Raw genomic sequence first — 27,222 nt, 5'->3', positions numbered from 1 at the left:
GTTAAAGATTTCCGGACTAGAAATAATGGAGAAAATTAAAGCAGGTTTTCAGTAAGAAGGATGAGAGTGGACAGCTCAGAGTTAAGAGAGGTTTGTCCAGGCCCGGGATAAGGTTGGAGGGAACGTGAGCATCCCTATAACAGAAGAGCACTAACCTGACACTTTTTTTTTGAGGTACTTTAGGAGAATATTAATCATTTCTTGCTAGAATGTGAAATGGTGCCCTAGCAATTTATTGAAGATATTGGAGGAGGAGAAAAATTGTACTTTATGGAGAAATCTTTTTTATTTTTATATTAACACCTACTTCAAAGAGTTACTGGAGAAATTAATCTGGCCCTGGATTCCTTAGCAGAAAGAAACTCACTAAGTTTCAAATGAGTAAAAAGCTGTACCATCAGCCTGATGGACTGGGAAGAGGCTCCATTACCTTCAGCTCTTTTAATACCCAGATACTGGCTCAATTTAGCAAGAATGTGACTGAACTTATCCCTTATCTTGTGACGTCAGGCAATCCTAGCAAAAACACCTTACTGAGATCTGCCTTCCTACCCAGCTCCAGAAGCAGCCAGAAGTGGGCATAACCAGAGAGATCAGGAAGAGATTATTTTCCCTTGGGAATGTAACTGCCACCTCTACCCAAAGCCAACAGGTATCACAGGTGGACTAGGGGAACAGACAATAACTCTTCTATAAAAATACAATTTGTTTGATAGGACAGAAAACATGACAAACCACATTGTTTAATAGTTTTGAATCTTTCAAGTACATCAGTTTTGTCCTATTCAAATTTCTTTAGTTTTCCTGGAGTAGTTTTGAAAGTTACAACGTATTAATGTGTATTGAACAAACTATTGTGAAGTAGCATTCCCAAATCACCATACTTGAAAAGATTTTTTACTTTAAAAAGCATCTTGGGGCTTCCCTGGTGGCGCAGTGGTTGAGAGTCCGCCTGCCGATGCAGGGGACGCAGGTTCGTGACCCGATCCGGGAAGATCCCACATGCCGCGGAGCGGCTGGGCCCGTGAGCCATGGCCGCTGAGCCTGCGCGTCCGGAGCCTGTGCTCCACAACGGGAGAGGCCACAACAGTGAGAGGCCCGCGTACCGCAAAAAAAAAAAAAAAAAAAAAGCATCTTGCAGCAATGAGCTGTTAGTTTTACTTAGGAACTGGCATTCAAATATTTTAAGCATTCTTAAATAATACATGCACTAAAAGCCACTACGTACATACATCTGCATGTACAGATCAGATTGAATTTTAACAAGTTTTCTTTACAGTTGAATTAAAGAATGTAGGTAAATGCAATAATCTGAGTCGGTAAGAATGTCTGGTGGAAAGGATAAAGCGATGGGGTTAAAATAAGCTTTATCTTTGCAAATGAATTGGTGTAGCATAAAGCAGAAAACATGAGTCTAAAATCAAGATATTTCTATTTCACTTGGCACTTTTCCTGGAAACATTAGGAATTCAGGAGAAGTTGGGAATCAATTATATTTAAAATATGAGTATATCAAGGTAAGATGCAAACTTCCCCCTTCGCGGGTTGCTTAGAAGCCACATTTCTTTCCTTTATCTTACTTGTCCTAGTTTTGACTATTTGTAAACAGCCCTCTCCCCCCTCCGCAGTCAGAGTCAGAAAGTACCAGAGATTTAAATGTAAACTGTGCCAAGGCTAAACAGCTGTCCCCAATCTGGGTTCTTCCTGTGGCTGCTGCTGTGTAGTACTCAACTCCCTGCTCCTACCCCGAGTCAGGGCCACAGATGTCCACAGGAAATGCATCAGAGAGGTCTGACGGGAGTGAATCAGATGCATATGTTTCTTGGTATGTGGTGATAGGCATCCTCAAAGTGCCTGTCACAGGCAGTACTCCCTCCAGGCCAGAATTTGTGAATTTAGGTTCCAGGCTTGTGAATGCCAAGCATCCACACAAGTTTGCTGTAAAACCACCTCTCCTTCCCCTTTTCTGTACATGATCAGTTACGGAACTTTGGAGAGTTGCCGTGATGAAACGTGTAATCATTTGGGGATGTGGAGGGATGAGCACATCTTTGCAATTGAGCTTAGTCACGTCCTCATGTGAGGGGGGAGTGCAGGCTGTCCCCAGAGGGACTTTCCTGCCCCGCAATATCAGAGCACATGGAACAGTTTAGCCAGAGAATAGGCTCAATTCCACGTTTTAAAATGTAATTTTCATTCAGTTATAGTCAGTCAAAAAACTGCTTGATGGGTGAAGGTTGAAGTTACAATGTTTCTGAGCCTTATTTGTCCATCATCACAATTAAGTATGCCTTTGGCACATAACAGATATTTAGATGTTTTGCCAGATTGTCAGAAACAACAAACATCCCATTGTTATGTTCTGTCATATGACAGAAATGCTACAATTTCAACAATTTGTTCAACATTCTATCTACAACTCACCACCACCAGCACCAAATATTCCCTATCTCAGTGAAGTGATATATCCAACTATTTGCCCCAAACTACAGGAGTCCTTCTAGATTCCTTCTTCTGTACCTTCAATATTAAAAAATCCTAAGGCCTATGGTTTCCACCTCAAAAATCTCTCCTTTGATTGCCTTTGATCATGTGTTTTTAAGACACCTCTCATAAGAATTACTGCGCTCGCTTTCTAACATCTCTCTGCCTTCATTTTTGCCTCCTCTGGCCATGCTTCTCATTACCATCAGTGCGGCATAGGTATTCTTATGTACAACTCCGACCTTATTGCTCCCTTGCACAAATTTTACCATGCTTTGTATTGCATACATCCAAATGTAAGCAATTTACAGAGCATACAAATTCCTTCATTATCTGGTTCCTACCTCTTCAGTCTTCTCTTGAGAAACTGCTCCCCCCTCTCCTCCCTCCCCATGCCTTTTATACTTCAGCAGTACCAAACTGCTCAAAGTCAGCAAAAGTTTGCAATGTACCTCATACAATATTCAAGACATAGAGAAGGTTCTCTATGTTCTCTCTGTCTTGAACGTTCTTATCCTCTCCTTTTTCTGCCAAATACCTCCAATCAAGTAAGAAATGTGTTAAGTGATGGAGTGTTCTAATGTACCCAATGGTAAAAAGTTGCCCTCTCACATATTTCAAATGAACTTTGTATATATTACTCAGTTATAAAAATAACCATGTTCTATTGTAAATGCTTGTTTGCATTTCTCTTACCCACTAAACTATGGCTTCCTTGATTACCTAATCATCTTATCTTTTGTTTTCTTTGTATCTACTCAGTCTTGCAAAGGATTTGCTTGCTTTTTCACTCAACATTATCTTTCTGAGTCATCCATATTGATTCGTTTAGCTGCAGTTGGTTATTTGGCATTCTGGGTAGTATTCTAGTATTCCATTTTATGAATATTACAGTATTTTATCCATTCTTCCATCAATGGACTTTTGTGTTCTTTCTAGTTTTTTTCTTATTATCATTATAGACAATGCTGCTATGAAGCCTTGCACACATCTCCAGATGCACATGTGCACAAGTATGTATTTGAAGGTAGACTTGCTGGATTGTGAATCATGTACTTCTTCAATTTTTCTAGATAATGCAAGTATTTTCCAAAGCAATTTGCTAAAGTGTAGTTTTGGTTTTTTTCAAAACTATATTGGCCAGTCAAAATTTTATTGGCCAATGCCAGTTAAATGTTATGTTTGGGGTTATCTTTTCAATGGAAATCAGTAGAATCTCTGTCAGAAAAAGTTTATTTGCATTGTTTGAAAAACAATCATTTCTATTGCTATCAGTTTCCTACAAATTACTAAATCTTTGAATACATTTACATTACTTTTGATTTCAGAGTTGTAAAATAGCATGGCCCATAGAGAGTCAACTGCTGTATAGACCAATAGAATCAGTTAATCCTGGAGGATCTGCTAGCCAGGGATCTGCAAACTATAGCTGGCTGGCCAAATCCAGTAGTAGCCTGCTTTTTAGGCCCAACATACTAAGATTTTTTTTCTTACATTTTTAAAGAGTTGTAAAAAAAAAAAAAGCAACAAACATATGTGGACAAAGCCTAAAACAATAACTATGTGGCCCTTTACAGAGTAAGTTTTCCTACCTTTGTGCTAGCCAATTCCCCAAATTCCATTAAAAATAATCTTTTTTTTGGGTAATTTATTTATTTATTTTCCTCAGTTTCCCCATTTTTTTAATTTTATTTTTTTAACACACACACACTGTATTTTATTTTTACAAGAGATAAATCAGCTGACATCAAGCATTGTTAATGGATGACCACAACAAAAGCAACAATGATTGCAATTACCAAACACAAAACACACTCATACTATGTCATAATATTGACATGCAGTCCAGTAATCCTCCACTGTAACAGCTCCTTTACTTTGCAGTGAAAATTGATTTGTATATTTTTTGCCTCTGAGTCCTTGTGGGATCTCTTTTGTCCTTTATAAGGACAATTTTTTTTCCTCCAGGCAGATTGTACAAATTAATATTCTTACCAGTGGTGTGTAAGAAGTCAGATGAGTAAAATTTGGTTTTATGTTGGAATTTTAATTGGCATTTGCCTATTAATTAGTGAGATTGTGTATCTTCTTATATGCTATGGTCATTTCTATTTAATATTCATTTTAATGCCTGATTATGTCTCTTATTCATTTGGGGTGATTATTTGGCCTCCATTTGCAGTTCTTTATATACTCTAATAATTTTCCACTTTTATGTGTTGGAGATATCTTTCCCTAGTGCATCGCTTGTCTTTGTATTTTCTTTGCAAAGTTTCTTTGGCAAGCAAATAGAATTTAATTTGTAATTAAACTTATCAGTCTCTTTATGTTTTGAACTTTTGGGGCTTTGAAATCACTCCATATCACAAGGTCATAAAGATATTCTCATATATATTTCTAACACTTTTAACACTTTAAAAAATTTTGCTTACCACATTTAAATTTCTAATTCATGTATAACTAAGTTTTTGTACTGTGTAGAAATGCAGTATTTTTCCAGCTGAGTTCTCATCACATTTTAAAGAATTTTAAATTCTTTCTCTATTTGTAATATCAACTCTGCATATATCAAGTTTTCTTAAATACATGAGTCTACTTTTTCTATCCCTATTTTATTCCACTGATATATTTTCTTTGAACCAATAAACTACTGCTAATTAGTAAATTATTATTAAAATTACTTTGTAAGCCTTGTCATCTAGAAGGTCAAATCCTTTCTAGTGGTTCTTCTTTTTCAGGATTGTCTTGGCTATAATTTTCTCTTTGTTCTTTCGTGAACATTTTATAATCAGCTTATCATCTTTCAAAAAAATGTTTTGGGCATTTGATTGACATCTAATTTAATCTATAAATTAAGAATAACTGATATTTCTATGATATTGAATATTCAACTCTGAGTTCTTGATTTGTCCCTTAGTTTACCTGGTTTTCTTCAGTAACTTTCAGTGAAGATTTATAACTTGCATGTCTTTTATGAGATTTATTTCTAGGAAATATCTTTCTGTATCTATAATTATATTTATATCTATCTGTACAAATATATGTATTTGTTACTGTAGACAGGTCTTTTTAAGGTTACATTTTCTAAATTTTTATTTCTGTTGTAGAAAAATGCAATCAACTTTTTAATACTGACCTTATATTCATTGATCATATTACTCTTTTACAAATACTAATTTTTTTATTGATTGCTTTCATTTTCCAGTATTGACGATCATACTATTTTCAAACAATGAAAGTTTTGCCATCATTTGCTTAGTTCTTTCCTTCTTTATTCTTTTCTCCTTCCTCCTGCCTTCCTTTCCCTGCCTCCTCTCTTTCTTTCTTTGATTACTTTCTAACTGTATCGTCTCAGTCCTCTAAATACTATACTTAATGTTGAACCAAACTTGTATTCCTAGTTTTTGTGTCATTCTTATACATTGCCTGCATTCAGTTTGCTATTATTTTGTTTTTGCTTTGAAACTCATGAGTGAGTCTGATCTTAATTTTCCCTTCAGATACTCTCCTGTTATTGGTGTCAAGGTTATATTAACCCATAAAATGAATTAGGAAGTATTCTTCAGGAAAGTTTGTATGAGAATGGAATTGTCCATTAATAAGGTAGAATTTGCCTAAAAAAAAAAGTCTAGGCCTGTTTCTTTTTTCTTTCTTTATGGGAAGATTCTTAACTGTTAGTTAATTTTATTTAATGATTATAAGATTATTTAGGTTCTCTATTTCTTCTTGAAACAGTTTTTGTAATTTGTATTTTCCTACGCAACCGTTCATTTTATCCAATTTCTTAAATATATTGGATATAGCAGAATATAACATTTTCATTCTTTTTTAATTTCTGCTTTATTTTTTGTTTTTCCTTTTATTCGTGTCATATAATATTCAATTACAACCTCCCGACTCATCCTTCTTATTTAGCCTTGCCAGTTTTATTTGTCTTTTCATATTTGTCTTTTCAAAGATCCAACTTTGGATTTGTTGCTCTTCCCTATTATATATATTTCATGAATTTATTATTCTAAGGTAATTATTTATTTCCTTCCATTTTCTTAGGATTTATTTTGTTGTTCTTCTTCTAACTCCTTAAGTTGGATGCTCACCTCATGAACTTTCAGCTTTTTTCTTCTAAAATAAAAACTTTTAAGACTGTAAATCTCCTTCTAGATAAGTCAATTGTTATTGATATGCAGTATTTTCATTGTCATCCAGTTATGTTTTTTTAACTTTTGCTATGATTTCATCTTTCATTCATGTGTTATTTATTTTAAAACACAGTTCAATTGAGTAAAATATAAAGATCTAATGGTATTTATCCAACGATTCAGGAAAGAGGCAGCATTCAACCTAGCAGGTAGATTGGAGCTCTGAAGAGCTATACAGGGCAAGAAATTTTATAGACATAAGGGAGCAGGAATATGGCAGTTGTACTAGGGGAAGAAAAGCAGATTAGATATTCCTTTGGAGGATGGTAGTGGTCCACCAGGCAGATTACCTAACTAGTGCTGATCAGGCAATCCTGATTGGCTAGTTTAAAATTCCATTTTTGGAGTAGCCAAACCTGTAATTAAGTTCAGTCTCACTTTGGTGTTGTGGGACTTAACATAAGCTAAACTCCATTTGGGGCCTGTTATCTTGTCTTTAACATATTTAAAAGTGTCTGTGTGTATCATTTAACAATTTCTAAATGTACATGTGGTTTTGATTTAGCTTTCCTTAGTTGTGCTAAGTTCCAAGAATGTGTTATTTATAATGAAAAGTCTTTGAAATTCATTGGATCTTGTTTAATGGCTTGGTGTATAATCAATGTTTATAAATATTCGATGGATGCTTTAAAAACGTGTGTTCTCCAATTCTTGGGTAAAATATTCAATACATTTCCATTAGACAAGCTTTTAGTATTGTTATTCAGATCTTCTGTATCATTACTGATTTGTGCACATGCTTTATCAAATATTGTGAACAGTGTATTAAAATCACCCATTATCATGGTGAATTATCAGTTTCCTCTTGCAGTTCTTCTGTTATTTTTTATAGTACACAGTTCAACTTTATGCTATTGGATGTAACCAAGTTTAGAATTGTATCACCCTTCTGAACTGATTACTGTCTTCTTTGGTAAATTGTAAGTTTATTTTGTCTGATTACAATATAGCTACACTACACCAACTCTCTTTTGGTTCAAATTTGTTTGACATATCTTTTTTCCATCATTTTGCTTCAACCATTCTATACTATTATGTTATAGGGGTGTCTCTTAAACAGAAGATAGCTGGATTTTGTTTATTTGTTGTATTACAATCTTTGTCCTCTAACTGGAGAATTGGATCCAATTATATTTATTGTGATTAATATATTTGGATTTATTTCTACCATCTTATTTCTAATATTTCATTTTTTCTCTTTCCTTATCTTCATTTAGATTGCTTTTTATTTAATTCTAGTTTTTTTCCTTATGCGAAATTTGACCTTATACACTCTATTCCTATTTTTTTGGTGGTTACACTAGTAATTTTTACATGTATAATTAATTTAATAAAGTCTAAAATTAATCAGTATCATTATCCTCCTTTGCAACAACATAAGTAAGCACTTTAGAGTGCTTTAACCTAATTAACACTTTCCCAAGTTACAATCACCATTGTCCAGTATTTTAGTTGACCTTTTCTCCCCCATACATTTTTTTAGTCAATGTTTTCTTAGATTTACCTATATTGTTACTGTTTGCTTACCATTCCTTTTTGCATATCAGATCTTCTATCTAGTATTATTTTGTTTCACAAATTCATTCTCAACAAGTTCCTTTAGTGAGAGACAGGTGGCGATAATTCTCTCAATTTTTGTTTGGCACAGTCTAGATGGGACCACTTTACTATAATTTTTAACTTGGGAATTTTCAGGTCGCACAATTAATATAAATCTCAGCCCTACATCCATCTGAAGTCTGATCTGATCATGAATTTTCACCAGAAGCTTTTTGGTATAAATTTACCTGCCTGAAGTAGAGGCTAAAAAAGCAAATATATTTATGTTTGGGGACTGGGAAAGAGTGGAAATGGGATTTGAGTTTTTTCTTTTTTCTAGTTCACCTCTTCACTGCAGATGTTTCTTTTCAGTAGTCTCTGCTTTATGTAGGAATCTCTGACCTGATTTTCACCTTGTTCTGCACTAGGTTTTGTAAGAAGTCACAAGTTGTGTTAAGATTGAAGCTCTAGGTCACCTAGGTTTGACAGGGCCTCCTGAGATAGGTAAATGTCCCTAGGGCAGCACCATCTTCATCACTCAAATACCCTTCTGGATTCCTAGCTCTCCATTTTTTGGCTTCTCATGTTTTCCTTCCCTTTCTTGCTGGCTCAATGGTGCATTTAAAGGGGCTTTAAAAAATACTTTATCAAGCATTTGTAAGTGTTGCATACAAGTACAGCTTTTAAGGATCTATTCTGCATCTTTCTAGAACCAATGCATTCCACTCTTAATAACTTATGCATGGCAGCCAGGAGGACTACTGTTGTTACCAAAAGGGGGACCCCTTCCAGGGCCCGAGAGTGGGCTCTTGTCTAACACTTGGAAATGAATTGTCTGAGGAGAAATACGTGCTGACAAAGCAAAAGACTTTATTGGGAAAGGGCACCCAGGTGGAGAGTAGCAGGGTAAGGGAACCCAGGAGAACTGCTCTGCCACGTGGCTTGCAGTCTCACGTTTTATGGTAACGGGGTTACTTTCCGGGTTGTCTCTGGCCAATCATCTTCTCCGTGCCCATATTTAGCCTGATTCAAGGCCCTCCCTGACAGTGCGCAAGAATTTCTCAGACAGGATGGTTTCCAGCGCAAGGATTTCTGGGAGGTTGGTGGGACATATTATGGGCTGACATCTCCTCCCTGCTTTTGGCCTCTCCCGAATTCTCCAAGTTAGTTTTCAGCGGCAGCACTGTGTTCCTTATCGTGACCTCCTGTTGTAAAACAACTTACGCAAGTGGTTATTACCATGACTGGCCAAGGCGGGCAGTTTCAGTCAGCAGTTCCCTAACATTTTCTCCTCCATCCCTGTAACTCACCAAACTGCATGCCTTTGGACAACCTCCGCAAACCTCAGTTTTCTGAGTTTCCTTATCTGGTGCCTCCTTATTAGATCCGTTAAAAGAGAAATTTTTTCAGTTTACGTAACCTCCTTCAGGGAAGAGATTTAGCATTTTTGATAAAACCCTTAAATTTCTGGGGACCTTTAATAAAATTAAGACTTCTTGTAGGAAACACACACTTGCTAACAGGTGAAAGTCTCAGTCTAAAAATAACTTTACACTTTGATTTTCATTAGCTGTATACTCTATCCCCATTCTTTTCCCCTATGAAATACCCTTATCAAGAGTGAATCTTTGAATTGGATTCCTACAGGGCTTTTTTTTTAATTTTACAATAAGATAGACCTAAATATATGATATATGATCATAACTGAATAGTCTGAAAAGTTTTTATTAGCTAATCTTTCATTTATAAGAAAATTTAAATGAATTTGTTTTCATCTTTCAGCTCTAAGTTTAGAGGCACTATAAACAAATCAGACTATCTTAGTTTCTACTGGAAATAAGATATTCCTGAACTGCAAAGATAAATATTACCTTCCAAAGGAACTTTTTCTGTTTTAAAGTTTTGTGCAAATTTGAGAACAGAACCTAGCTTGAAAAGTTTAAACAGAAATGTTAAGACCAAGCCTATAAGTTTTACTTGCATTTCCTGTTGATATGCAAATTTGGTGATTATTCTGGCCAAGGCATCCCCCTCTACCACAAACTTTCATCATTATGTTAATCAGAAGAAATGTATTAAATTTTTAATGAACATGGCTCCTTATGAAGAAACTAAGGACTGGCTACATGAAAAAAAGAAAAGACTTTTCTAGCTCATTTTAATTTATTGTTAATTATGTAAGTTTGAAATAACATTTTGGTGATTTAGCTGAAAAGTAATAAAAATTAAGTACTGGAGTGTTAGAAAATCTAGATTTCTCACAGATTGAATTTGAGTAAATCACCTTTCTATGCTTCAGTATTTTCTATAAAGTGAGGATAACAGTAACTCAGCATTTGAGTCAAAATGAACTGGATTCAAATTCCTGGCAGTTTTAACTTAGAAGAGCTCCTTATGCTTCTTTGTGGGGTAGTTACATCCATACTGTAAGGATTAAGTAGTGTCTGCACCATGCACCAAGAAAGAGTAAAGAATAAAGATATGAGGAGAGTACTTTTGCTGCCGGTGAATTTAAGGTTCTTTCCTCCTCGCGAAAGAATTCAGAGACAAAGTGATAGGTAAAAAGTGGATTTATTTAGAGACACCACAGACAGAACGTGGGCCATCTCAGAAGGCGAGAAGCCTTGGGGGAAACACACTCCACACACAGAGTGTGGGCCATCTAGGAAGGCAAGAAGCAAGAGGCCTTGAAATATGGGGTGGTTAGTTTTTAATGGGCTGGATAATTTCATAGGCTAATGAGAGGATTATTCCAACTATTTTGGGGAAGGGGCGGGGATTTCCAGGAATTGGGCTATGGTTGACCTCAAAACTGTCAGGGCACTGGTGGGTGTGTCATTTAGCTTATGCTAATGTATTACAATGAACATATGATGAGGCTCAAGGTCTACTGAAAGTCAAATCTTCTGCCATCTTGGATCCAGTTGGTTCTCACTAGTTGTCATGTACTGTGGCTATGTCATTCTTTTAAAGGTTGTGCCCTGCCCCCTTCCCTCCTGTTTCATTTTTGATTTTGCTATATTAATCTAATTATTTAATGATTGTTTTAACTTTTTCTTAATGTCTCTCCACCGTATTCCCTTTACCCTTTCATTAGCAAGTACCACTTTTTCTCCTTGCTTTTCAACTTTCTCTACTATAAAAAGGATGCAAAATTTGTCAGTGCAAAGGGACATCTCTCAAGCACTGCATCATTTTGATGTTAAAAATAGCAACTGCATGTTCAGGAAAACCCACCTGTATTTCCCTATTAATTCCCCAGGGTGTGTGTGTGTGTGTGTGTGTGTGTGTGTGTGTGTGTGTTTGCAAATATATAAGGAAAAGGGGATCAATGTTAAAGCTACTTATATACTTGGCATTGATTCATTGAACCAAAAATCATGGAAGCAAAAAAAGAAAAAATTAGAAGAGCTTTAGTTCTTCTGAGTTTATAGCTGCTAAAAACAGCTTTTATAAAGGAATCGCCTTTGTGCAAAAAGTATTTTCTTGCTTTTTACGCCCTTGAAAAGGAATCATACATGAAAATGGTGTGCTGCTTGACTGCATTAAAATGACAAGGGTCCAGCAGACACATTATAGCTAAATTTTAGTAGGTAGAGCAGACACACTTGAGCTTATTTTTCTCTGACTTTCTCACTCCCCATTCCAGCCCCTCGGGTACGCACGTTACACGATTCCCTAGAGTCAGAAGACGGGAGTGGAGAGTTTCAGTACAGAATGTAGCTCTGGACATCACCAAGAAAAAGGAAGGGAAGAAAGAGAAGAGAGGGTAAGCAAAAGGGAGGGGGAAAAGGAAAGGAAGGAGAGAAGGAAAAAAGGAGGGAGGGAGCGCAAGAAAAGAATGAAAGAAAAAAAACAGAAAGCAAGGAGAGAAAAAAAATAAAGAAAAACTGAGAAAGGAAGAAGCTTCGCTGAAGGGAGGAAAAGGAGCGAGGAAGAGGAGAAGGAAGAGTGTGAGAAATGTTTTTGTCTCAGGTCCATTAGAGAGAGAAATAGAACCCTTATCAGCACTACAGAATCTCGAAGAGGCAGTGTATTTTCTTGAAAGCCCCGAAGCTAAGCAATTCCAAGAATGTTTGGCAAAGCCCTTTGGGGAAGGGTGAGGTGGGGGGGGGACGGGCGTGGGGGTGGGGGCTTTCTCACACCCCCACCCCCGGCCCCCTCACAGGATGTGACAGGATTTGGGAGACCTAGAGGAAACCTTCAGGTCACCCAAGGAACTGCTCCTCTCGCTGGTCCTGCAGTGGCGAGGCGGGGTGGGGGTGGGGGGGTGAGAGCGCCGAGACGCGCGGGGCGCGGAGATGTGCAAGTGGCGAAGCTGGACCCAGCGCAGGCGGGAGAAGCCGCCCGACTCCTGGCGCGGGATCTGCTGAGAGACCACGGTGAGTCTCTCCGGGTGCGGGTCCGAGAGATGTCCGGGTTCCCCGTCGCCCCCGGGCCCGGGCCGAGGCGGGCCCGGAACCTCCCTGGAGTCCGGCCTGGGCTCGGCGCCGCCGCCCGCCGCCAGGAGCCCGCGCTGCTCGGGACGCGCCTGGGCGGACGCACCGACCGACCAGCGCTCTGCGGCGCTCCCCGCCGCCCGCAGACCCAGTGCGCTCATTGGTCGGGATGTGTCTGCTCAGCAGCCTCCAACTTCTCCCGAATCCCATGGGTGAGTCCCGAGAAAGCGAGCTGGCACCTGGGAGCTGGGGGAAGATGGGTCCAAAGGGCGCGAGATTTCCCTCGGGGGCGGTGGGAGCCGTTGGGACGGGAGCCGGAGGGGAGCGGCGGCCGCGCGGAGCGGCTGCCTGGAAGGCGCACGGAGCAGGGTCCGTGGCTCAGGTCCGGCGAGATCAGAGCGCCCGGGACCCCGCGGCCGTGGGCGAGGGAGGCGTGCCCTGGGAAGAAGCTGCAACTGAGACTTGAAGAGTGAGGGACTGGGGTTAGAGAGGGTGACCTGGGCGAGGGCTCTGCAAGTGATGTCAGGTCGACTCTTCAGGTTCATTTCCATAGCTTCCTGCAGCCTCTGCCTGGGAGAGTTACGTCCGGTTACAGAGATCAGCGCTACGAAATTGCAGGCTGGCTGATTTGGGGGCTGGGAATTTGCCATTCCGCTGTAAAGACACTGTTTGTTTTTGTTTTTTGTTTGTTTTTTAAAGTAAGGTTTGTTTACATTTTGGTTTCTGTCAGATTTTCTTCTCATTTGTAACTCACTTGCCTATTTTTACTTTCCCTGCCCTGAAGATCTTTTCGTTATCCTGCTTCTTCATCTTGCTTTAAACCTTAGTTTCCTCTTACATAATTTATGCTGATAGAGTGCTTAAATCTCGAGGGTTGGTTGGTGGGAGTGGTGGTGGGAGTTCTTTTGCAGATGAAAGTTTCCTTAATCTGTCTTAACCTATTTGTATTATTTGAACAAAAGAGTAATTGCAACTGAAGTGTTCTCTTTATTTATTTATTTTCCAATAAATTTATTTATTTTTGTCTGAGTTGGGTCTTCTTTGCTGCGCGCAGGCTTTCTCTTGTTGTGGAGCACAGGCTCGCGGGCTCAGTAGTTGTGGCTTGCGGGCTCTAGAGCGCAGGCTCAGTAGTTGTACAGGACTGGCTTAGTTGCTTCGCGGCATGTGGAATCTTCCCAGACCAGGGCTTGAAACCCTGTCCCCTGCATTGGCAGGTGGATTTTTAACCACTGCACCACCAGGGAAGTCCCAAATTGTTCTCTTTAGCCTCTTGGTCAAGTTTACTCCTCCTCCATATACGATGCAAATGGTAATTTTATTAAACTGAAAAGAAGTACCTCGATTTGCAGTGTCAGCATTTGGAAGCTACTAGTCTGCACACCGGCTATGGAGGCATCTAGCTGGCATTATTGCTGGGTTCCAGCACTTAAAAAAAACTGTGCGACAGTTTCTTGGACTCCATGCTGTGTCTTTTGTTGTATAGCAACACTGCACATGGGAGTAATATGTTTGGGGCTTTGCGTTCAGAACTCCGTATATCAGATCCAGGAAACACCTACAAGTTTCCCTTGTCCGGGGAAACAAGGAGGTGATTCCTCTACCATATGTGCCTCCTCAAATCTGCAGCTATCGTCTAAATATGGAACCTGTTTCTCTCTGTATTTTTTGAATTGAAGTACAGTTGATTTACAATATTGTGTTAGTTTAAGGTGTATAGCATACTGATTCAGTATTTTTGTAGATTATACTCCATTATAGGTGGAACCTGTTTCTCTTGCTTCCTGTGCCTCAGTTTCCATAATACAAACTGTAATTGCATAGTGTAACCTCAGAGACTTGCAGAAATGTTAATGTACTAATGTGTTGTGAAGATGAACATTGCTTTGGTTTATACTTTTCAACAAACCAGTTATCCTCTGGGTTCTTTGATTTGATGATGTGATAAAGTAATGTGTACACTCAACTGGTATAAAAATTGCTGCTGTATATTGCTTTGAAACTCAGTTTCTATTTGGGCAAAATAATCTTTTATTCTTTTGGAGATGTTGTCAAGCTGAAGTTTGCAGTATTCTCGTTAGGGTAGATGTCCTAATCCTCTATCCTCTCTTGCGGAAGTGTCTACTTTTTGGCTTGAACTTTCCAACATATCTCCAATTGAGATGGAATACTTTAAGGATGTAGGTATATTTGGGGATATCCTGCTTTATATGGGACTACAAGTATCGACTTTATAATTTTTGTATTCTTTTGTATAATTGCCTCCTTTTCCCCCTCTCTAAAATGGGGTTGGGTGTGGTTGCATTGGACATCCAGGTATCTGAGGGATGGTGATATGTTTTTTCCTGAGGTTCAAGATTCTGACCCCTATTTTCTTAAAAGAAAATAGTGAATCAATTGGAATTACTGGAAATGAATGACAAAGTTAATTAGGAGGTTAAACTTGCCTCATTTCTGCTTTGGTCAGTGCTGTTGAAAAGTGCTTCTTAGGAGCAAAAGACTGAAAATTTGCAGGACGTTTATAGGAGGGGCAGATGGAGAGTTTGCAAGTGATTCAAAGATGATATTATTTTGATTCAGGTATAAGGACTAAACAACTTCAGTCACTGCCTTCATTTCCCTCTGTAACAATTTCTGCTAAGGTGCGGAACCATTAAGAGCCCAGCTGCCTCAGTACCCCAGTCTCAAGGGTAAGAAGTAGACGCCCGGGAAAAGTAACCCAGAAGGGAGAAAGACATAACTGCCTACTAGTTTTCCTGCATGGTGAAAACCTGGTGGCGCAAATGAGCAGCTTCAATTTAACCCATGGCTGCCCTGGTTCCTGGCCCTAGATTTTACTAGAGAAACTAATTGTTTTTTCTAAGAAAGAACTAAAAAGAGAAGTGGGTCATATTATAATATATCAGGAGAACGTTTCTCTAGATTGTTTTCTGAAATATTATCAGAGCAGGGGGAGAAATACTCAGGAAATGGAAATACTCAAGCAAATGTGATTAATATTCAGATGCTCTTGAAGTCAGTCTTGAATTCATCTGGGAGAAGCGGGAAAATTATTCTTTATTGTTTACCTCTCTGTATGGTGTCCAAGCGTTAAGTGTGTTTCCATCTTTTCTTTCCCCACCCACCTCCCCTATTAAAAATCCAAGGGCTACTATCAATGCAATTCCAGATCATAACCCAAGAAAGAGGCTGTGAGACTAAGCCAACATGAGTCATATAACCATTAAGACATTTTAACATTCAGGTACACTACATTCCACTTTTATTGAGCAGACATGGTTTTCATGGTCTAATAAAATATTTTTATTTGATAGTCTGTCCTTGGTTATAGCCTCATGTAATCCCAGGGACAGCATGCCTAAGACTTTGTATCCAGAACTTTAAAGTCCAACTGTGACTCACTTATTAATAACTCACTGGGGAAATTAAATTCCTAGTTATCTGCTGATAACTGATGGCCTGATCACCCAGGCCATACTTCAAACGTAGAATCCGTTTCTACTTTATCCTGTGCCTCAGTTTCCGCAAAACACACTCTCAGAAAATTATGTGTATTCAACAAAGATTTCTAACTATGAGAGCATCTCTGAGCAGTCACTTCATCTAGGAACTAAATTATATGCTTAATTTGCATCAGGCTATACACAGCTAATCTGTTAGTTTACAATGCTCTTTTCTACAGTCAGGCAGAAAAATTGAACTTGTGTGTTCTAAGGTTTGGTGAATAGCTGATAAAGAGTCACTAGGCCTCTAAAAGAAATATAATGAAATCTAATATTTAGGCTAATATCCCCTTAATTTTACCCCCTAGACTTCTGCAATAAGGTTTAAAGTAGCTATCATTGTATGATGATGCAATTTTCTTTCAAAATGTGTTCTTTGTAATTGTATTCTTTGAAATGTGTTCATTGTAAATGTGTTCTTACTTGTGTAGCTTTGGGCAAGTTACCTGGCTTTTCTGTGCCCCACTATCCTAAGGTATAGAACTGGAATATTCAAATCCGCCTTACAAAGATTCAGTGAAGTAGTACGTGCAAAGCACCAAGAACTGTGAGTGGCACATGGGAAGTACTCAATAAATATCAGCTATAATTAGCAGAAGTATTAATATTATTAATTTAAGAACAAGTTAAGTATCTTAATTGTTATCCTGACCTGCAAGGTTGAATTTTTTTAATCATATTTTCTTCTTCTTCAGTTGCACAAAGAAACAGTACTTACGGTTAGTATCTTTAATCCCAGATTGTAAACCATGACTTTTGGTCCAGTGAGTGACCATTTTCAAAATGTTGTCTAAACAGTTAATAGATACCCATATTAGCAGTTGTTGTAATTTTGAACTGTAAAATTAAAGATGTTTTTAAGATGAAAAAAAATACTACAAGTGTTTGTTCCTTTTTGTTTTTATCTGTATTCATATTTAAAATTATTGCTTAGTCAAAACCTCGAAGTATTAGTCATTGATTTCTAAGCTTATAAAGGAAGCCAGTGGAGCAAGCTATAAAATTCACCTTTGATGTTGTACAAAGTTCAGAAGGGTGAGTTTAAAACTTTCCTTAATGATGGTACAGAAGTTATTTGCTTATGAACTGCTGAAGGAATCGTCCGTGAGTATTTAACTGAGTCTCCTTGTCTGATTTTGCTTGGATCTTCAGTGATATGTCAAAAAAATCCAAAAGATTGTGACCAGGATCTGTCTAACTTATGTGACTATAGACTCTTTGCTTTCAGAATCAAAATTTTGACTTTCAGCAAAAAACTTTTATTTCTAATTTAAAATGAGTTAAGCTTTTACTATATTCAGCCACATTAAGCATTTAGAAAATTGTATATAGATCTCTTCTTTTTATCTATTGATTAATTTATTATGATTAGTTTGAAAAAAACTTTTTAATGTGGTTTTTTTTTTTTTTTTCAGACTTTAGGTAATGGGCAGATCAGAAAGTCAGATGGATATAACTGATATCAGCACTCCAAAGCCAAAGAAGAAACAGCGATGGACCCCACTGGAGATCAGTCTCTCCGTCCTTGTCCTGCTGCTTGCTGTCATTGCAGTGACAATGATAGCTCTCTATGCAACCTATGATGGTGAGTTACTCACACACCTGTGCCCACAAACATGCAGAAGACAGTGAAACCTTCATCTTAGGTTTTTCCCATCTATGAAACAATGTGTTAAGGAAAGAGACACTTAAAGATGGTGATATAAAGATTCATTTATAAAATGTAACATCAGTATGCCAAAACACCTAACTTTGACTAAAGTACAATGTCTTTTATGCTTGAGGTAAGTTATTAATTGCCAAGTATGTTTCGTGCACTCGTATGTATTTTAATGAAGATTCTAATGTATAATTTTACTTGATGAAAGTATTCACAATTTTATAGCCAACTTCAATTAGTCAACTGTGTCATTGAAATTCGAAACGGCTTTACAAGAATTTAAGAGGTCTAGTTTGAGTCTTCGAAGTTTTTCACAATAAGGATTAGAAAAGGTTGGTTCATTAATGGAAAAAAAAATGATTACCAGACTAAAACAACTGATGTTTCAACTTAATAGACCTAGGGCTTAGTGGTCAGGGATGATATAAGAAATACATTTTTTTCCTTCATTTAAAAAATTTTAAATTTAGGATTTGCTTATTTTATTCCTCTGTATTTTCTTCTAACTGCTGTCAATGATATATAATACTTAGGTTTTAGTTCTTGCTTTAAGGAATTGATTATTTAATTGGCCGTTTATAAAAGAACAAAAGGTAGGGAGAAAGAATATGTGTATTGCAAATATTTATGCATATATCCTCCTTTTTCTAGATGGTATTTGCAAGTCATCAGACTGCATAAAATCAGGTAAGAAGATAGTTTTTAAATTTAATAGTTTTACAATTGATGTATAGCATTTAAAAATCAAATGCTAATAGATCTCTATATTTGCTTTGTGTATATTTTTATTTATTATAGGTCATTAATTAATAGTCAAAGAACATCAAAATATACTTAAGTAATAGATTTGTTAATTTATTCATTCCAAAAAAGAATTCACTCTTTTCATCCCCAGAGTATATGGTAGGGTAGAGATGGAGAACTATATCTGTAGCTTTATGGAGCTTGCCATGTAATTGGAGAAAAAAAATCAGCACTTGAAATGGCACGCATCATATCATTAAGTGCTAAATTTCTCAATGCAGATCATTAGAGGGGTAAGAATGAAAAAGGGAGTGACATATAGTTCTGTAAAGCAAGGTGGAAAAGTTAGATTTGGGAGGGGTCTTGAAGCAGGGCTAGGATTTGGAAGTGGAGGTACAGAAGAGGGAATTCCAAACTAGAAGAAAGAACAGGAGTAAATCGTGTAGAGAAGCAGTGAAAATGTAGGCATGATAGATAGGGACATGTTATGGAGAGTTTGAAAATTCATATTTAGCCTTGATTTTGTAGTAAAAGAGAAAAGGATATTTTCCTGAACAGATCACTCGTTAAGGCAAAAGTTGGAAGATGCTTCTGAGAATGCTAGGCTGGGTGGATTGAGTGAAAAGCTAGGGAGGGAGGGCAGGTAGGGGCTGCTTCTGTAATCCAGGTGTGAGCTTAGGAGGGCTGCTTGCAGTGGGATGAAAGAGCTCTGAGACAATGTGAGGAAAAGTTGGATGGCTTAATAGCACTGACTTGCTAAATGAAGGATATGAATACTTTGAAAATGACACCAACTTTGAAACCTCAAGGGACTCAGGAGACCGTGGCAGCTCATACTGAAATAGCAAAGTTACGAGGTAAGTTTGTTTTAGGGAGGTTGTGATTAATGTGGATTTAGACCTATTGCGTCTAAGTCAGGGGTAACATCCAAGTGGTGATAGACAGCAAGAAAGTAGAGATCAAGTGAATTTAGGATCTGTCAGCCAAGGGGTGATAGCTGAAGCCTTGGGAATATTTGAGTTCCTAAAAGTAGAAGAAGTGTAAGAGCTGAACTTAAGAGGACATCAAGAATTAGAGTAGAAGGAAAAGAAAAGTCAGAGAAGGGAACAGAGAAGTGTATGGAGCTATAGAAGTCACATCAATTAGAATGTGGTAAAAAAAAGAACATTTTGACAAGGAGAAGAAAGGTGGTAGCTGGCATAGCACCTTGGATATGAACACAGTGTTTATGCCCTTTGACAAGAGATTCTAGACTTCCTTTCTGATATCTACATTTCTTCCAAGAAATAATCTGTCCCAAATGATTTTTAACCATTTTCTGTTGGATTGTCTTATCTGGGTTTTTGTTATTCACTGACTTTTGCAAAATAGTAATGGGAAAATATTGTGGGATTCTAGGTTATAGTCTAATGTCCTTAGTATGTATGTGCTCTTTGTTTTTCTGTATTGCTTTTTGCCTTTTTTCCCCCCGCACTGCATCTCAAGTACACTGACCACATGTACACTCTGGGACATGATGTGGGTAGCTTGAGGGAGACCTGATTGGGATACTAGCCATTTGCTCCTCAGCGTAATAACATGCACTTTCCCATCCAAGGGCCTTCCCAGAAACAAAAGAAGTTTCTTTATTCCTCAGGGAAATGGCTGCACAGGTGCCTTGGCTGGGAGATGTCCAGGGTCTCTGTGCCAGAGTTGGTATGTGCCCAAGTTGTCAAAGTTACCATTTGCTTCTCCCTAAATCCTATCTCTCCTTTCTCTCTACCAGCTGCCCTATTATATGCTCATGCTATTCTGTTTTGAGTAACTCCCACTTATGTGTTGCCCTCTAATTATCTCTAAGTGTCTCAGTCCTCAGTATACTTGATGCATCTATTAATAAGTCTCTTAATCTGTAGGTTCTCTCAGATTTTTCTCCCTCTCACTCTTTTTTCTTGGATTTTATTTTTGAAGAAACTAGATCCTTTGACTAGGTAGGCATATCTTTGTAAAATCCTACAGGTGATTGTACCCCAAAGATCTGAGCAGGTTCCTTTAGTGGTACCCACCTAAGGAGCAATATGACATTTGGAATCTGGAATCTTACATGTGACTTAATGTTTAGAGGTATGGCTTTGGCTTTTTTTTATACCGGTTGGCAAGGCTTAACTCATTAAAATGTATTTAAACTGTATCCTTTAATTGTAGTTTAGAAATCATACCAAATGTAAAAAGCACCTCACAGAACTATACCTTGGCAGAGAAATGTATACAATAGAAATAGCTTCAGTGGTAAACAAGGTTACTGAATAGCTGTGTGTTTTTCTTCATTCTACTCTTTTGGTTCACAAGCTGCTAGAATACTTTCATATTCATAGTTACTCTTCCACCCTGGGGGGAAAATGATGAAACTCACTCTTATGGATAAAGTTTTTACGCCCTACACACACACACACACACACACACACACAGAGAGAGAGAGAGAGAGAGAGAGAGAGAGAGAGTCCTCTACTGGTTAGAAAATATTTTCTGCCACAGAAAACATAACTATTGCTTTTAGAAGTTACTTCAGATTAAGAAAACTCTAGGGGAAATCTTGGACAGAAAAAAAAAGGGAGAGAGTGAAAGAGTGGAGTGGATGGAAAGAAAAGAAAGACAGAATAAAAGATGTTGAAAAAAATATAAAGTCTCCTACCAGCAATTCTATAGATTACTTTAAAAGATTGGGAGAATTCAAACCTGAGCACAGAAATTGTTGAGAATTGGAAAAGTTAGGTATTGATACCCAAGGTGCTTATTTCAAGTGAAAGTTGGTTTTAGCTGAAATCTTTCTCCTCATGGAAGGGGAAGTCATGGCAAGTGCACTTCTCTCTTTGATCCTTTGAAGTCAAGGGATGGAGGTCAAGCCACACCAAGGCAAAAATAAAATACTGCAGAAAGCTTTGGATCATCTTGAAATTTGTTTGGTGTTGGGTCCTTTAAATCTGAGCCTCTATAAATTTAAATATTTGTAATATACATAAAATGCTGTTTACAAGACGTACTTTAAATTAACTTGCCTGTATAAGAAATGCATCCCTCTGAAAGATTACACCAGACCTAAAATGAAACAAACACTTCTTAACAAATTACAAGTTAAGGCAGTGTTCAAAACCCTACTATTAAAGTATGAGTAATACTATTCATCTCTTATTTACTATATAAGATTGTTAAAAACATGGAATTATAGAGCTTGGATGTGATTTCTCAAACGTCTCTGTGTAAATCTAAATCCTGAAACTGGCTTCCATTGCATTGCAACCTTACTAAGATTTCAAGGAATCATATACTTTAAATCAGGATTTCTCAGCTTCATCACTGTTAACATTTTGGGCTGGATAATTCTTTGTTATGGGGAAGGGGGCTGTTCTGTGCATGGTAGGGTGTTTTACAGCACCCTTGGCCTCTACCCACTAGGTGACTATCAGCACCTTCTCCCAGCTGTGACAACCAAAAAGTATATCCAGACATTGCCAAATGTCTCCTTGGGGCAGCAGTATCATCTCCACTTGGGTACCACTGGCTTAAATAATCTCAAGAGATCATCTAATGCTTTTCCCTTTGTGGTAGACAGAATAATGCCTCCCTAAAGATGTCCACTTCCTATCCCTGGATCTTATGAATATGTTACCTTATAAGGCCAAAGGTACTTTGCAAAGGTGATTATTAAGTTAAGGATATTGGGGAAATTATCCTGAATTATTGGGATGGTCTTATGTGATCACAAGGTTCTTATAAGGGGAAGGGGACAGGAGGGTCAGAATCAGAGAGAAAAATGTAACAACAGAAGCAGAGGAAGCCAAGTTTGGAGTAATATAGCCATGAGCCAGGGAATGTGTGCAGTCTCTAGAAGCTGGAAAGGGAAAGGGATGGTTCTTCCCTAGAGCATCCAGAAGGAATGCAGCCCTGTTGACCCCTAGAGCCATAAGATAATAAATTTGTGTTGTTCTAAGTCACTGCATTTGTGGCAATGTGTTGTAGCAGCAATAGGGAACTAATAATACACCCTCCATAGTTCTTTTATTTGGGGGCTGTCTTTGAAGAGTTAAAACACACACACAGTGTTTCTTGCTAAACTAGTGTTTTATTACTAAATTGAGGTATATAATATAATAAAGTAAAAATAGAAGATAAAATGGAATAATAATAGCTAACACTTACTGAATGTTTATGTGTCTGACACTATTGTAAGCAGTTTACATTTGATCCTCATAATGACCTTGTGAGGTAGGTACCATTATACATTCCTTTTACAGATGAACAAACTTGAGCTAGGATTGCACTCCAGGCAGCCTGACTCCAGAACCTGTATTCATGACCCCTTTTCCCTGTTGCCTCAAAGGAGACCAGGAGTCTATCAAACTTTTAATACTCTATGCCTGTACGTACAGTATTTGAGAGCAGATTGCCTCCGCTCATGCTAGAACTTGGAACTAAAGGACATAAGATGACTCTCAGAGAGTTGAAATAATTAAATACAGACTAAGAAGGAGGAGAATGAACATTTCTTTGACCAAGAAACAAGCTACTTTACTGAGAACAGCGGATCAGCTCCATCAGTGATTTTAGTACATCAAACACAACATGGAATTAAGGGCTTTAAAGAAGCAAACATTAGCATTGTAGTCCTAAACTCTCCAGGGGATAGAGAAACCAAGTTAAGATACACGAGCCATACAGTTCTCAAGAGAGAGCAAGACCATCTGTACAGTTGTGCAGGTTGTACACTGCACAATTGTGGCAGTCCTGAGGGACAGGTTTGTGGAGCATCAGGACCTGGATGAAACCCCTCATAACTATCCATTTCCTTTACTTTAATTCTTTACTCATCAAGCAAACTTTGGATGAGTATTTAAATATTAATACAGGGAAAGGAGGCATTCTGTTCACTTGAAAGATATGTTAAGCTTGGTGAGATTATGTATTCATATTCTGATTTATAATCACTTTTGTGTGGCTTGAGCTGTAACCCTTGAAGTAAATGAACCTTCCAAATATCTGAACATTTCTTCAAGGACCAGATCCTGGTAGTGCCCTAAGTGAAGTATCTTGTTACCAGCTGGCCTTTTCATGGCAGCAACAAGGAATCTCTGCATTGCTGTGGGCCATGGTCCCTCCTTTCTTGCCTGTTAACACCCCAGAAGCCTCCACGAAGAAAAATGACACAACTAGATGAGTACAGGAAAGACCGCAGACAGACTCTTGAGGGCTGCCAGGCATGTAACAGCCTTTCAGAGTGGGAGATGAGGCTATTTCATTATGTAATTTAGCTTGAAAAAATCCTTCAGGCAATAAGCCGGCATCCTAGTGGAAAGGCTGCTGAAGCACACCTTTGTTAATTTAAATGTGGCATGTGGCAATTTGCTTTGGGCGGCTTCCCTGACACCATTCTCCTGACAATTGTGTAGCAATACTTGCTTCAAAAATTCTCCAGTCAAAATTAGCATCTGTCAATCACATCCTTTCCAAGAAAGGGAGTCAGTGATGTGATAAATACACACATATGTAACTTTTTTTTTTTTTAACCTTCTGGGTAGATTTTAAGCAGTAGTGCACCATCTTTTTTTAGTGCAAGGTCAAGGTATTGAAAACATAGATAAGTTGGACTAAGTGGTTAAAAGGAAAGAAAATTAGCAATGCCTGATAAGCTTATTTGGAATCTTAAGGTTTATTTTACAACTGCGAACATTACCTGTGAGTAAAGGAGTGGATATAAACGCTAGCTTGCAGGGGGTGGGGTGAGGACCCCAGCTTTATGTTCAACATTGTAGAATGAGAAATATGGGAGGGCCCCTCTGCAGTTGAAGGGTCTTGCTTTGTCCTGCTCACCAAAATCCATGGTGTAGCAAGGTGCTTCCCAATAAGCCTTTGATATAATATGAAGCTCCAGTTAATAATATTGATAGATTTTTAAAGGGAAATTGAAAAATAAAGAGTTAAAAAGACTGTAAGGGGAAAGTTACACAAGCCCTTGAATCTTGAAAAATTTTGTTCTCTGAGATCATTCAGAAAAGGAAATTCTGGGGTGGGGGGTGGTGGTTTTGAGCCGATTTCTGACTGATTGAAAACTGGAAAAAATTCTCTTTGTTCAAAACACCCTCACCCCATACCCACTAGAAGGGCTATAATAAAAAAGATAGACAATACCACGTGTTGGTGAGGATGTGGAGATTAGAACTATCATACATAGCTGGTGGGAATGTAAAATATTTCAGTCCATCCCAGTGCGATATATAAAAACCATTTTGGAAAACATTTGGCAGTTTATGTGGAAAATTAAACATACACTTTCCATAAACCCAACAATTTCACTCCTAGGTATTTACCTAAGAAACATGAAAATACATGTCCTCAAAAGGATTTCATGTGATTTTTAAATTACAGCATTATTCATAGTAGCCCAAACATGGAAACAACCCAAATACCCCTCAATAGGTGAATAAACAAAATATGGTATGGGTATAAACGGGAATACTACACAACAGCAAAAAGGAGCAAACTGTGATACATGCAACAATAAGGAACCTCAAGAATGTTATACTAAGTAAAATAAGTCAGACAATAATAAAACCTGCATATTATATAATTTCATTTATATGAATTTACAGAAAAGGCAAAACTGTAGAGGCAGAAAGTAGAATAGCTATTGCCTAGGGCCTGGGAGTGGAGCAGGGATTCCTGCAAATGGGCAAAAGGAAACCTTTTGGGGTGATGGAATTTTTCTAAATTGGATTGTGGTGATCACTGCACAGCTGTATAAGTGTATTAAAAGTCATTGGGTGAATCTTATGGTATGCGGATAAAAAGCAACAAAATCACCCTTATCCCTTTTTTTCCCATCTCTCCAGTGTCCATTTGTTAAGTAATTATCTTCTGTTTTGATCTTATGCTTGTTATTGTAATTAAATATTGAGTCCGTTGATTCCTATTTCCACAATTCAAAGTGATTCTGTGTAGTTTTCAGTGCCTACCAAATCACTAAATAACTTAAGCATCTCAGTTTGAGTGAGTACCTATTATTTCATCATATTAGTGTTATGTTGATGAAAAGTCTGTGGAAATTGTAAATCAACTAGGAAGTTGAAGTTATTTCGGAATTAGACATTGGAAGCATTGTTTCCATGTGCTGGAGTTTCACTTTCAGAGCAAGTGAGAGATATATGTGGTATGGTAGGGCCAGGTGGACCTGTCATCTGTCAATCAAAGGCAGAATACTGGGTCTACCACAAAGTGGATACTGGTGACAATCATACTTCTGGGAAAATGTGTTGGTTTTTGTAAGGGTTCTATGAAGTGTTTCCCTTTTCACCTTGACTACTAGTGTGTCAAGAGATCTGTTTTTAACCTATAATTATAATCTTTGTATACATTTGATTCATTAGCATTATTCATGCCCTCCTCCTTCTTTCTCAGCTAATGTATTTGATTTTATTTCCTGTATCCCTGTAAGGCCACTTTGAATTCTTTTATGAACAATGTAGGTTAATAATTAGATGACTAGAATATAGATAAATTCCAACAATAGATATGTGCAGGAACAAGGCTGTTAAATAGTAAACTTTATTTCAAAGAGATGCAAGTGTTATGAATAATTAAGGCACAATCTTTTGAAAGATTACAGCTTCTTTTTCCACTAAGCCAACAACATGGTAGAACTAAGATGTAAGTTCAGGCCACATCCTGTGTTGTTAGTATGCGATCTTAATTAAGTCAGTTTAGCCCTCCGCGTTTCATTTTCCTTACCTACAAAATTGAAATTAAAAGTGTCTTATTTTACAGAGAAAACAGCAAAGATTAATGACAGCCTATTTCATGTTATGCATCCTTCAAGGAGATGCACCACAGGTATAATGCACAGATATATCCCATTTAATGTGTTCTTTCATGAAAGTAACAGATGCGCTACTTAAAGCTATTTATTGAGGGGAAAAAAAGCTATTTAGTGAGAATCAAAAGAAAGCAGTCAATATATTTTTTAAGTGGAAGGTGTAGCCAAAAATAGAGAGAGGGTAGGGGGTGGAGGGAGGGAGAGAGAGAGAGAGAGAGAGAGAGAGAGGGAGAGAGAGAGAGAGAGAAAGTACATTTTAGATAGTCTCGGGTAAAAATGTCATCTCTTATTAACATTTTCCTTGACTACTGTGCTCTATGTTAGCACAGGGAGTGACAGTTCAGCCTGTGAATGAACTGTGAAATGAACACAATCAGAAATGGGCACTTGGATCCATGTTTCCTGTAAAGCAAAACGCTTTTTTTTGTTTGTTTTCTGTAAAGCCAGTCAAGCACAACTTGATTTGAACACGTAGCTATTCTGTGCTCACCCTTGCAGACATTCACTGTTAGCCCTTCCCTCCCCAGTGATTAACCCCTCAAAGTAAATAAGCCAGAGGCCTGTGGTACGAGGAGAATAACTAGATTCTTGTTATTCAAAGCGTGGTCCACGGTACCATCAGCATCAGCTGGGAACTTGCAAAAATGCAAATTCTCAGGCCCCACCTCAGACCTATTGAATCTGCAGCTGCATTTTTAGTAAAGTCCCCAGGAGAGGAGAGTGCACAGTAAAGTTTGAAAAGCGCTGAAGACTAGTGATTCTCAACTGTGGCTGCTTATTAGGATAATTGGGGAAACTTTTCGAATATACCCAT

At 37.9% G+C, this 27,222-nt stretch overlaps 1 protein-coding gene across 2 annotated transcripts in view; it reads left to right on the top strand.

The window, feature by feature from the left end:
• Positions 1-12,387: 12,387 nt before the first annotated feature.
• MME (membrane metalloendopeptidase) overlaps positions 12,388-27,222 on the top strand; it is a 93,109-nt gene continuing 78,274 nt past the window's right edge. Inside the window, exons 1-3 of one of the 2 annotated variants that reach the window (XM_004283419.3) lie at positions 12,388-12,604; positions 17,577-17,746; positions 18,473-18,508. In XM_004283419.3, the coding sequence (XP_004283467.1) occupies positions 17,587-17,746; positions 18,473-18,508 (196 nt within the window). In that variant the 5' untranslated portion in view covers positions 12,388-12,604; positions 17,577-17,586. The remainder of the gene's footprint in view (positions 12,605-17,576; positions 17,747-18,472; positions 18,509-27,222) is intronic. The other variant, XM_033412227.2, reaches the window with a different exon arrangement.

The sequence above is a fragment of the Orcinus orca genome, chromosome 5, assembly GCF_937001465.1.
Source record: "Orcinus orca chromosome 5, mOrcOrc1.1, whole genome shotgun sequence".
NCBI lineage: Eukaryota > Metazoa > Chordata > Mammalia > Artiodactyla > Delphinidae > Orcinus > Orcinus orca.
The sequence above is the reverse complement of the archived record's forward strand: the minus strand, read 5'-3'. Positions and strand labels throughout refer to the sequence as shown.